Here is a 13058-nt window from a genome sequence, read left to right on the forward strand (position 1 = left end):
GCGGGGCGGGGTGGGGTGGGGTTGGTGTTGCAGCCGCGTGAGTGGGCCCTGTCCTCTCTTCCCAGCTCCTGCCCCGGAGCCGGGCCCTGGCGAGGCAGGAATGGCCCCGAGGCCTCCGACGGCCGCGCCCCAGGTGAGCAATGCGTTCCTAACTGCCTGGGCATCCCATCCCCGGGGGTGTTTGGAGCAGTCATTGTTCTCCGCCTGGCGGCTCTCTTGCTTGGCTGGATCGCCCCCTCGGAGCCTCCTAGCCTTGCAAAACCCCAGTCTTCGGGGAACGGGATTCCAAAAGGGGAGGCTGCGCTGTGGGGTCCAGGGGGCCAGTATGGTGCGATCTTGTGAGAGGAGTTGAGGTGGATGCGGTAGGAAGTATCTGTTTTGAGAATCCGGTGTGCTACACCAGTTTTTTGAACTCAGCAATATGGAATGGAGAGAGTGAGGTGACAGGATGGAACACTGTAGAGGAGGAAGTGACTATCGGCGAGTGAGGAGAGAGGGGCCCCAGTTTCTGACTCAGGGCCCTTAGAGAGTCCGTAACGGGCCGTAGAAACCTGGTCACAGCATGTCTAGGAAGAAGCTGGTGATGGGCTTTCTTGAGCAAGGAGGCAAAAACAAAACAAAATAAAAGCCAAAAACAAAACCAAGGCTGATTCTCCCAGAGCTTTTTGTGTCCTTTTCTGCTTTAACAAAAATGTAATAGAGCACCCCCCCACCCCGCCCAGAAGTCCAGCCTTCACCTTAATTAATATGAGGCTGATTCGGGAACTCATTTATTCTTGTGGCAGAAGGGGCCATTTTCTAGAAGCATCAGAACTCTAAGGTTGATTTACATATTGGTGAAAATACATCAAGATCCAGATGGTATCTGAATATTTGAATCTACACTATTTAGGATTAAGGAAAAATGACCGATTTTAGTTGCTAGGTGTGTGAGACATCAAGATCAATCCAAATGAAAATGCCAGATTGCTAGGTACAGTGGCTCACACCTGTAATTCCAGCACTTTGGGAAGCTGAGGCAATAGGATTGTGTAAGCCCAGGAATTTGAGACTGTCTCAAAAAATAAAAACAAAAAAAAAACTACCAACTTAGTAATGTCCTTTAAAAGCAGTTTACAGTAAATTAAGCATACTATACATCATGGTTTTTTGTTTTTAAGATAAGGTCTCTCTTTGTCACCCAGGCTGGAGTACAGTGGTATGATCTTGGCACACTGCAACCTCTGCCACCTGGGCTCAAGCAATCTCCTGCCTTAGCCTCCTGAATAGCTGGGGCTACAGGTACACACCACCATGTCCAGCATTCTGTTGTCCAGGCTGAAGTGCGGTGGCATGATCTCGGCTCACTGCAACCTCCACGTCCTGGGTTCAAGTGATTTTCCTACCTCAACCTCCCTAGTAACTGGGATTATAACCCACCACACCCGGCTAATTTTTTTGTATTTTAGTACAGTCAGAGTTTTACCATGTTGGCCAGGCTGCTCTCCAACTCCTGACCTCAAGTGATCTGCCCACCTCGGCTTCCCAAAGTGCTGGGATTACAGTTGTCAGCCACCACGCCTGGCCTAATTTTTGTATTTTTTGTAAAGATGGGGTTTCACCAGGCTGTTCTTGAACTCCTGAGCTAAAATGATCTGCTCGCTTCAGCGTCCCAAGTTTTGGGATGACAGGCATGAGCTACCACCACACTGGGCTGTGTTTATATATAAATTTCTTATTATATGTTTCTATTTTATAGGGATGAGCCTTAAGGAGTAAGACACCTTGCATTACTAAAACAAGACAGTTCTTTGATTTGAGGCGAGCCAGAGCATATCATGATTATTATCTCCTTTAAGTGTCTTCCATAGGCTGTGAGAATTAGATGACTTAACACCTCATCAGGGATTCTGGTCTTTTCCATAGTGGGAGGATACCTTTTTAGTGGCAAAAGTGGATTCATGTCTGAGCAGTGAATTTTAAGGACCACTCTAAACTTTACTTTTCGAAGTATGTTCCCTGAGCGCTCTGGCTCAGTTGCTTTCTCATGGAATGGCCTGATGTCCATGTGGGTTATTTAACTCAGGGTGCAGATGATAACCAGAGATGAAGGACAGAACAAACACTGGTCCTAAATGCGGCTTTTCAAGCAGAAATTCCCTTTAGCAGTGATTCCCCTTCTCTAAGCATCGCCCTCAGAGGAATACAAAGATGAATAATGAATCCTGTGACTGCTTAACTGGAAAGTTAATTTAGTGGGAACAGACAGTCTCCTGCACAAGTAGAGCACGAGAGCTGGTGCCAAGCGTTGTGAGGAGGTCCAGAGGCTGCTGGGAGTTAAGAGAGGAGCTAGTGGGAAGGAGTCAGTGGGAAGGAGTTAGTGGAGTTGTCACCTTTGAATAGGAGCAGAAACTAAGCAGGTGAAAACAAAAGGGGACTAATCCCAGCAATTTGGGAGGCCGAGCCAGGCGGATCACTTGAGGTCAGGAGTTCGAGACCACCCTGGCCAACGTGGTAAAAACCTGTCTCTACTAAAAATGCAAAAATTAGCCGACCATGATGACAGATGCCTGTAATCCCTACTAGGGAGGCTGAGGCAGGAGAATCACTTGAATCTGGGAGTCAGAGGTTGCAGTGAACTGAGATCTGGTCACAGCAGTCCAGCCTGGGCAACAGAGTGAGATTCCATCTCAAAAAAAAACAAAACAAAAGGGGAGAGGGTAGAGCTGATTGACTTGGTGGGTCAGGGGAGTTGGGAGGCAATAAGATGGGTGCATGTTCATTAGAGCATTGTTTTGTGTAACAAAACAGCGGCTGTGGGCTGCTGGCAGTGGGTAGAGGAGAATGGAAGTTTGGACTTTTTTTCTTTTTGGCCTTATAACTCATTCATCCATTCATCATTCATTCATCTACTCATTCACTTGATAGTCATTGAGCCCTATGATGTGTCAGGCACTTTTCTAGGCAGTTGGGATACTTTAGTGAACAAAATGAGAAAGGACTCTGCTCTCAAGGAACTTACGTTCTACAGAGAGCAGACAGAAGAATTTAGTAAATAAGTAAATTGTGTGGTATCCTAGGAAGCAGTTGTATCTCAAGAGGGAAAAAAGGTAGAGAAACATAAGGGGGATTGAGTGGGGAGGTGGGGGCCTTGTAGTAGGGGTGCAATTTAAAATGATGTGGTCAGGGCAAGCATTATCCTTATTGAGATGGTGACATCTCCGTGGACTTGAAGGAGATGAGGCAGTTGATGTCTAAGAGAAGAATGCTCTGGGCAGAGGGCAGTCTTAGCAGCAGGATGTGTGTCTGGTGTATTCAAGGAGCAGCAAAGAGGCCAGTGTAGCTTGAGCTGATGATTTTGGGCAGGGAACTAATACGACTTCTTAGATTTAAAGATTGCCATGAATGATGAATCCTAGGAGAAAAAGGTTGATATTACATTTGATAATATAGTTCCTTTGGAGAGGTGTCTCGATGACTGGGACCTTTCCCCTGAGTATAGTTAACAGATACCTGAACTGGCTCCACCTGAAGCAGGATAGGACTAGAAGCAGAGATGGAGGAGCCAGGATACCCATTTAGAATGTTTACATAGATATAGCTATGTATCTATAGGATCATTAGTAGCTGTACCTATGTAAACATTACACATTTTCATTTGCCTTTTATTTTTTTTGAGATGGAGTCGGCCAGGTGGGGTGGCTCACGCCTGTAATCCCAGCACTTTGGGAGGCCAAGGCATGCAGATCACCTGAGGTTAGGAGTTCGAGACCAGCCTGCCAACATGGTAAAACCCCGTCTCTTAAAAAAAAAAAAAAAAAAAAAAAAAAATTGAATGCCATCTATTTTGTTCTAAAACGAACAAACAAACAAAAACAAGAGAGATGGAGTCTTGTTCTGTCGCCAGGCTGGAGTGCAGTAGTGCGATCTCAGCTCACCGCAACCTCCGACTCCCTGGTTCAAGCTATTCTCCTGCCTCAGCCTCCCGAGTAGCTGGGAATACAGGTATGTGCCACCACACCTAGCTAATTTTTTGTATTTTTACTAGAGATGGGGTTTCACTGGTCTCAAAGTTCTGACCTCAAGTGATCTACCTGCCTTGGCCTCCCAAAGTGCTGGTACAGGCGTGAACCACCGCACCGGCTTGCCTTTTCTTCATGACACGTTTCTTCCTAACTACATTTTTAGTTAGGAAACGAAAAAGGCATTTGCCATTCTTAAAGTTGAAGCCACCAGAACAGTAAGAAATGAGGGAAGTTTTAAGCCGGGTGTGGTGGCACACACACCTATAGTCCCAGCTACTTGGGAGACTGAGGTAGGAGGATCACTTAAGCTTAGAAGTTTGAGGCTACGGTGAGCTATGATTGCACCACTGCACTCCAGCCTGGGCAGCAAAGAGAGATCCCATTTCAATAAGTAAATAAATAAATAAATAAATAAATAAAACAGAAAGAAAAGAGAAATGAGGGACATTTTATAAGAAAGATGCTACATATGGAGACCAGAACTCTTCATGTTAGAGAAGATATTTCCTTGATAGAAAGGAAATGGGGAGGAGGGGTCAGGGCCTGGTCTCTGTTGACTCCGGATCCCAAAACCTCTGTGGTTAGATCATCAGGGTGAACAGACCCAGCAAAACCAGGCTTAGGTCACCCAAACTCAGGCAAGATATTCCTGGGCCACCAGGGGAAGCCAGGCCATACTTGCTAAATCAGGTCAGGATGTTTGTGGTCAAGGATATCTGAGCTCCTTCTGTCCAGAGGTTCCCCTTCTCAGCTTCGGCCTGAGCTGACAAGAGGTGGTCAAAAAAAAGAACCTCAGCTCAGATTGCACCTTCCCCTGGGTAAGGTTAGGTACCTGTCCTGTGCGTGCCTGTAGCACCTGTGCACACCTATTATAGTACTGTTCTTACGTGGAATGGAGTGGTGCGTTTACCCAGCCTTCTCTGTACCAGCCTTTGAGCTCCTGTAGTGTATGGCAATTTGACTCCTCCCTTCAACCCCTTGCCCAGACCAAACATGAGGTAACATGAACATTCATAACCACTTAAGCCCGAGCATCAATTTTATGCTTTCTGCTCCTAATGTAGCACAAATTATATTTTCCAGTCATAATGACCCCATTTTATTTTCTGATAAAATGATTGCATGAAACAACATGATTTACACTGAACAGTTTTAAGAAAATTTGTCTTTAGGATGTCAAAACCTGTTCCCCTAAGAACTGTTTCAAAAATAAGATGATTTTTCATACTTTTCTGTGTTGTATTACTTTAATTTATTTTTAGAATTTCTACTTTATTTATTTTTTTTTTGAGATGGAGTCTTACTGTCACCTGGACTGGAGTGCAATGGCACAATCTTGGCTCACTGCAACCTCCACCTCCTGGGTTCACATGATTCTCCTGCCTCAGCCTCTCTAGTAGCTGGGATTACAGGCACACAGCACCATGCCTGGCTAATTTTTTGTATTTTTAGTAGAGATGGTGTGTCACTGTATTTTTTTTTTTTTTTTTTGAGATGGAGGCTCACTCTGCCGCCAGGCTGGAATGCAGTGAGTGGCGCAACCTCAGCTCGTTGTAACCTCTGCCTCCCTGGTTCAAGTGATTCCTCTGCCTCAGCCTCCTGAGCAGCTGGGACCCTAGGCACATGACACCATGCCCAGGCAATTCCCACACCTAGCCAATTTTTGTAGTTTTAGAAGAGACGGAGTTTTGCCATGTTGGCTAAGATGGTCTTGATCTCCTGACCTGACGATCCACCCACCTTGGCCTCCCAAAGTGCTGGGATTACAGGTGTGAGCCACCACATCCAGCCAGAATCATACAGTATGTATCTTTTTGTGGCTGACTTATTTCACTTATTATAATGACCTCAAGATTCATCTAAGTCATAGCATATATCAGAATTTCCTTTCTTTTAAAGGCTGAATACAATGCTTTAAAATAAAAGCCTTCCTAAGGCTAAATACAATTCCATTTTGCTTATCCATTTATCTGTTGTCAGACACTTGGGTTGTTTTCATGTTTAGCTATTGTGAATAATGCTGCTATGGCACTGAACATGCATGAGGCATTGAACTATTAAATGTGGGGGTACAAATATCTCTTTGAGACTGTGCTTTCAATTCTTTTGGTTATATACCCAGAAGTGAAATTGCTGTGTCATATGATAATTCTGTGTTTAATTTTTTTTTTCCTTGAGATGGAATTTTGTTCTTGTTGCCCAGTCTGGAGCAATGGCATGATCTTGGCTCACCACAACCTCCACCTCCTGGGTTTAAGTGATTCTCCTGCCTCAGCCTCCCAAGTAGCTGGGATTACAGGCATGTGCCACCAGGCCCAGCTAATTTTTTTTGTATTTTTAGTAGAGACAGGGTTTCTCCATGTTTGTCAGGCTGGTCTTGAATTCCCGACCTCAGGTGATCTGCCCACCTCGGCCTTCCAAAGGCATGAGCCACTGGGCCCGGCTTCTGTGTTTAATTTTTTTCAGGAACCACCATACTGTTTGCCAGAGCAGCTGTACCTTTTTACACTCCTAACGACAGTGCACAAAAGGTTCCAGTTTCTCCACATCCCCAACACTTATTTTCTGTTTTGTCTTGATAGTAGCCATCCTAGTATGTGTGAGGTGATATCTCATTGTAGTTTTGATTTGCATTGCTCTAATGATTAATGATTTTGAACATCTTTGTATATCTTCTTTGGAAAAATGTTTATTCAAGTTCCTTGCCCATTTTTGGATTTTTTTTTGGTTGATTTTTAGGAGTGCTCTCTATATTCTAGGTAATAATTGCTTAATAATCTAAGCTTTTTAATAGAAAAAAGGCATTTATGATCTCTCTTCCTTAGGACCTCTGTATTTGTTTTGAGGAATTTCCTTTTCTCATGCATGTTTTTCTCCTTAAACATTTTAAATTATAACATATTTTAAACTTCCTATCAGTTTTATGAGGATTCTTTTTATGTTGTTGTTTAAATCTGTTTTAATGACTGTATTATATTGCTTTGTATGAATGTACCAAAATTTATTTAGCCATTTCTCATAGAACATTTAGGTTGTTTCTGAAATTTTTACTATTATACATAATGCTGGGATAAAATCCCATTTGGTTACAGTATATAAGTTTTTCAAAATACAGTTGATCTCTTTTGTTCGTTTGTTTCTGAGATGGAGTTTTGCTCTTGTTGCCCAGGCTGGAGTGCAATGGTGTGATCTCGGCTCACTGCAACCTCTCTGCCTCCTGGGTTCAAGCGATTCTCCTTCCTCAGCCTCCCAAGTAGCCGGGATTATAGGTGTGTACCACCATGTCTGGCTAGTTTTGATATTTAGTAGAGATGGGGTTTCACCACATTGGTCAGTCTGGTCTCCAACTCCTGGCATTAAGTGATCCACCCGCCTTGGCCTCCCAAAGTTCTGGGATTACAGGTGTGAGCCACCACATCCAGCCTAGTTGATCACTTTTTTATATCTGTGTTATTAAGTGAAATAGCCATCAGAGAGAAAGGGCTCTCTTGGACAGGTTTTGGTGTCATGCTTATCCTTAATTTGTAGAAACATTCAGATTGCTTTTCACCTTTTTCTGTCTTTTGAAAGAATTTACCTGTAAAACATTTAGATCCAGGATTTTTGTAGATAAGATGGTTTGGCAACAATTTTCTCTATTTCCTTCTCAATTATGGAGGTTTTTGCTTTTTTGTGTCCACGTCGGTAGTTTAGAATTTAAAAGTTTTCCACTTTGTTAGGAGTTTTTGCATTTTTTAACACACTATTGTGTATTTCACTGTTTCATTTATCCTCCTATGTCTAAGTTCATCTTTTAAAAATTTCTTCTTACCAGATTTATCAGAGGTTTTTCTGTTTGGCTGGTGCATAAAAAGAACCAGCTTTAGATTTGGCTGTTAATGCCATAATTTTTTTGTTTGCCTCTGCTTTTTATAATCCAAGAATTTAATTCACTAACCCACATTTCTTTTTCTTTCTTTTTTTTTTTAAAGACGGGGTTTCACCCCGTGGTGGTCAGGCTGGTCTTGAACTCCCGACTTCAGGTGATCTGCCTGCCTTGGCCTCCAAAGTGCTTGGATTACAAGCATGAGCCACCACGCCCAGCCTCACATTTAGTTTTCAATCTCTGAAACAACTCCTCATTTTCCTTCGGTGAGAATTACCCAAACTCTGTATCCATTCACTCAACAGATGTGTTTGGGATGCTTGCCCTGTGCCAGGCAGTGGTTCTCTTTTTTTTTTTTTTTTTCTTTTTTGAGACAGAGTCACACTGCTGCCCAGGGTGGAGTGCAGTGGCACAATCTCAGCTCACTGCAACCTCTGCCTCCTGGGCTCAGGTGATTCTTCTGCCTCAGCCTCCTGAGTAGCTGGGACAACAGGCGCACACCACCACACCTGGCTAATTTTTTTGTATTTTAGCACAGACAGGGGTTTCACCATCTTGGCCAGGTTGGTCTTGAACTCCTGACCTCTTGATCCACCTGCCTCAGCCTCCCAAAGTGCTGGGATTACAGGCATGAGTCACCCCGCCCAGCCCAGGCAGTGGTTCTTAACCAGGGTCACACTTCAGAACCAGTCAGGAAGTGGTGCATGCTTCCTGTGGGGTGGTGACAAGGCTTCAGCGGGGAAATGTGGTGAGAGTACACCTAAATAACTGAGCTCAGTGCTTGCCTAGCAGGGAGTGTTCAAGAAATCTCAGCTGTTGCTCTTTGATAATGAACCACCTGAGGAGCTTTTAAAAGATACTGGGCAGGACCCTCCAGGCATGGGCAGTTTAGAAAAGCTGCCCAGGTCATTCTGAACACTCTTCCACTTGCAGTGTTGGAGGTACTTGTTATATGTAAATTTTCAGTGCCAAAAAAGAAGTAGCACTCAAATATAAACCTCCTCAGCAAGGCAATTTACTTCTATAGAAGGGTGCGTCTCACAGATGGAGCAATGGCAAGTGCACACCTGGACAAGAGAGGAGAAGGGGTTCTTATTCCTGATGTAGGCAGCCCCTACTGCTGTGTCATTCCCCTGTTGGCTAGGGTTGGGCCACACAGTCTAAGCTAATTCCGATTGGCTATTTTAAAGAGAACAGAGGTACTAGGCAGAGTGACGGGGTGGGTCGTTTGGTGGGAAGGACGTTTACAGGATAGGTCAGAGCAGGTGACCGGGGTAACTCAGATCAAAGCAGATGACCAGGAGCGACTCAGGTCAAAGCAAGTAACCAGGGGAACAGATGTGAATTACTGATTAGAACTGGCGGGAAAGTTGTTTACTGAAACTAGAGGCAAGGGAGTGCAGAGAACTAGGAAGTTAAACTTTAAAATAGAGAATTAAATAATAAAAGAGCTGAACATACTGACATAGTGATTATTTGAAGAGAAACTTGGAGTTCACTTTATCTAACATACTGAAATGAAAAGGAGTTTAAGAAATTCTTGAGGGACAAAAATGCAACTTGATGGCTACAGTTCCGACATGGAGATGGGGACCAAATGCTGTGGGGAATGCTGTGGGGGATGGGGAGCACAGAGGATGCGGGAAAGCTTCAGGAGGGAATGGAACAGTGAACTGTTTCTACAAGGATGACCAGGAAGTTTTCCTGTAGAACTGAGAGAAGAAAGTACATTATGGTCACAATAGGATGTATAAAGGCAAAGAGACATGAAAGAGAATGTTGTTACCAGGACAGAGTCCATATAGCAGAAGCTTGGGGTGTATGACAGGAGGCAGTGTTTGAGAGAAAGAAGATGGCCTGAGGTGGAGACCTAGAACAACGTAGAATAGTGGTGTCCCAAATAAATACCCATCCCATGTAATTTTAAATTTTTAGTAGCTACAATGTAAAAAGAAACAGGTGAAATTAATTTTAGTAATACATGGTTAAAACAATATATCCAGATAAATATCCAGAATATTATCATCTCTATATGTAATTGATATTTTAAAATTACTAATGAGGTATTTTACATTATTTTCTTGGTACTGAGTCTTTGAAATCTAGTGTGTATTTTATTTTTATTTTTTTGAGACAGAGTCTCATTCTGTCACCAGGCTGGAGTACAGTGGCATGACCTCGGCTCACTCCTGGATTGAGCCATTCTCCTGCCTCAGCCTCCCAAGTATCTGGGATTACAGGCATGCACCACCACGCCCATCTAATTTTTGTATTTTTGTAGAGACTGTGTTTCTCCATGTTGGCTAGGCTGGTCTCGAACTCCTGACCTCAGGTGATTCACCCACCTTGGCCTCCCAAAGTGCTGGGATTACAGGTATGAGCCACTGCGCCTGGCTTGTTATATATTTTACCTAATCACACATGCCCCTTTGGACTAGCTACACTGCAAGTGTGACTTGTAAGTTCGTTTGCTCTTTTTCTTTTTCTTCCAGTATTTAAAACCAGTTGGTAATTGAGTGAACATTTAAATCCTTAATTTAAAAACACAATGAATAGCCACATGTGGCCAGTGGTTGCCATATTAGACTGTGTAGATCTAGGTTGCCGTTACCTGGATTAATGCTGTCATTGGTCAGGGAGGACTTTAGCTGGATTTGAAGGATGAAGGCAAGGGACTGAATTCAGGAGACATTTCTGAGGCTTTTGGTGACTGCAAGGCATAAAGGAAAAATAAAGAGTCAAGGACAAGGTCCAGGTTTCCAGTCTGGAATACTGAAGATAGTGATGCAGTTAGGAATCTCAGTGTGTGCAAAGGTTGACAGTGATACTTCTTCTCTCTCTACTCCCTTGTTAGTTAACGCTGTCAACTCTCATCTTATTAAACTATGATTGGTCTGGTATTAGAGGGCACTGACTGGAGACTCCACAGGGAGTACTTTTTTTTTTTTTTTTTTTTTTTTTTGAGAAATCAATGATTTAATTCCTGTAAATAAAACGAGGGGGAACGTGACGTGGTAAAAACTGCATACCTCGACCGTACTTCGGCTTTCCATTGAAACCGCTCTGTAACCCTAATGTGACAGGCAAGCAGCCCAAACCAACGCCATTTTGGCCCCTGTGCCATTGTAAGACTTGTAATAAGCAACTAAGGTCTGTAACTTCCACCCTACCCAGACAATGTGTAAACTAACGCTTCCCTTGACTTCTGTGAACCACTTAAGTAACAATTGGAATGTCCAAAGCCCCTCGCCCCCACCCCTGCCCAGGAGGTGGTTTACGGAATGTCCAAAGCCCCTCGCCCCCACCCCCAATCAGGAGGTGGTTTTTGGGCATAGAAGTTCTTGACACCCTCCTTTCGGGGCCATGGGTTAGAGAGATGTGGGTCCTCTGTGGCTGCCGGCAATAAAGACCCGGTAATTCAGTAAATGTGATGTTTTCTAGTTGGGCAAACTCTGTATTTGCACATGTCCCTTCTGGAAGTGCCCAGAAGGCACTTTTACCCCATCTGCTCATAAACTCTGTATTTTTCTAGTTCAGGGAAGTCATGTTATTGATGAGGTAATTGGATCTCCAGGAGTTGTGAGATGTACTCAGAGATACTATGCATTGTCGAGCTTTTTAGGAGCCCATGGAATTGAGTCTTCTCAGCTTAGTGTATGCTGTTCCTAGTTCCTTGCTTTGGGCTCCACCATTTGGCCAAGATCCTTGTTTGTCAGCATGAGGAAAGGGAATATGTGATACTTCTTAATAACTTAGTTTTTAAAAGGGGTTGATGATGAAGTCCTGTTATATTTGGAAGAAGGATGAGCTGTCTGCAAGGTGTTACTGAATCATTTATTAGGGTTTAAGGTATGACTACAGCATGAGAATGCCCTGAGGTTGATCTGACTCAGAGCGACTAACTTCCACCAAGCATCTCAGAGTACATTTTACCTGTTTACTCTAGCAAACTTTTGATTGTCTTTTTTTTTGAGACGGAGTTTTGCTCTTGTTACCCAGGTTGGAGTACACTGGTGTGATCTTGGCTCACTGCAACCTCCACCTCCCAGGTTCAAATGATTCTCCTGCCTCAGCCTCCCAAGTAACTGCAATTACAGGTGCCCACCACCACACCCAGCTAATTTTTGTATTTTTAGTAGAGACAAGGTTTTGCCATATAGGCCACGCTAGTCTTGAACTCCTGACCTCAGGTGATCTGCCCACCTCAGCCTCCCAAAGTGCTGGGATTACAGGTGTAAGCCACCGTGCCTGACCTGATTGTCTTTTATGTACCAAACTGGTTCTGGCCTCTGGAGATTTGAAGGTGCCTGAGCCAAGGTCATGACCCTCTAGGAGCACAGTTTGGTAGGAGTGATCAGTAGGTAACAGTAGTGTCTTATGAGCTGTGCTAGAGAGAGGCCCAGGGAGGAGAGCTGCTGGGATGGGAAGGGGACCCAGCCCAGACCTGGGGTATGAATAGGGCCCCAGAGCAGAGAACTTGACCAAATCTTGGAGAAGAGTGAAGAGTAGGTCTTCGCCAGGCTGAGGAAGAAAGGCTGAGCTCTTGAAGCAATGCTCGCCGAGGTGAAAGAGCATTCTGGTTACAGGAGCACTCTTTTGCATGGGCAAATGTTAGTGTCTGAGGGGAGGAGAAGCCAGAGTAGGGCTGTGGAGGTAGCCAGGGTACTAGGCCATGAAGGGCTCACAAGCTCACACTGAGGAATCTAAGTTTTAATCAAGACAAATATTTATTAAATATTTAAGAGTGAGGCACAGTGGCTAACACCTGTCATCCCAGCACTCTGAGAGGCCGAGGCAGGTTAATTGCTTGAGCCTGTATGTTCAAGACCAGCAGTGAAGGGTGTGTGTGCGTGTTTTGAAATAGAGACTTGCTCTGTCGCCTAGGCTGGAGCGCAACAGTGGTGTGATCTCGGCTCACTGCAACCTACACCTCCTGGGTTCAAGTGATTCTCCTGCCTCAGCCTCCCGAGTAGCTGGGATTACAGGCATCTGTCACCACACCTGGCTACTTTTTATATTTTTAGTAGAGATGGGATTTTGCCACGTTGGCCACACTGGTCTCCAACTCCTGACCTCAGGTGATCCATCTGCCTGCCTCAGTCTCCCATAGTTCTGGGATTACAGGTGTGAGCATTTGTGAACATGACCAAATTTGTGTTTTGAAGTGACTCTGATAGTGCCCAGAGAAA

General features: G+C 44.2%; 1 protein-coding gene across 8 annotated transcripts in view; it reads left to right on the forward strand.

Moving 5' to 3' along the window:
- The window catches only part of ZFP90 (ZFP90 zinc finger protein), a 28192-nt gene that overhangs the window by 409 nt on the left and 14725 nt on the right, over positions 1-13058 (forward strand). For 4 of the 8 annotated variants that reach the window (XM_078357567.1, XM_078357566.1, XM_078357568.1 and 1 more), the window contains exons 2-3: positions 66-133; positions 7174-7273. Coding sequence is in view for 4 of the 8 variants with exons in the window: in XM_008986123.5 (XP_008984371.1) it covers positions 101-133 (33 nt within the window). In the remaining 4 variants the exon portion in view is untranslated. The remainder of the gene's footprint in view (positions 1-65; positions 134-7173; positions 7274-13058) is intronic. The other 4 variants (XM_008986123.5, XM_008986122.3, XM_008986124.5 and 1 more) reach the window with 1 other exon arrangement.

Source organism: Callithrix jacchus, chromosome 20 (assembly GCF_049354715.1).
Source record: "Callithrix jacchus isolate 240 chromosome 20, calJac240_pri, whole genome shotgun sequence".
In the NCBI taxonomy this organism is placed as follows: Eukaryota; Metazoa; Chordata; class Mammalia; order Primates; family Cebidae; genus Callithrix; species Callithrix jacchus.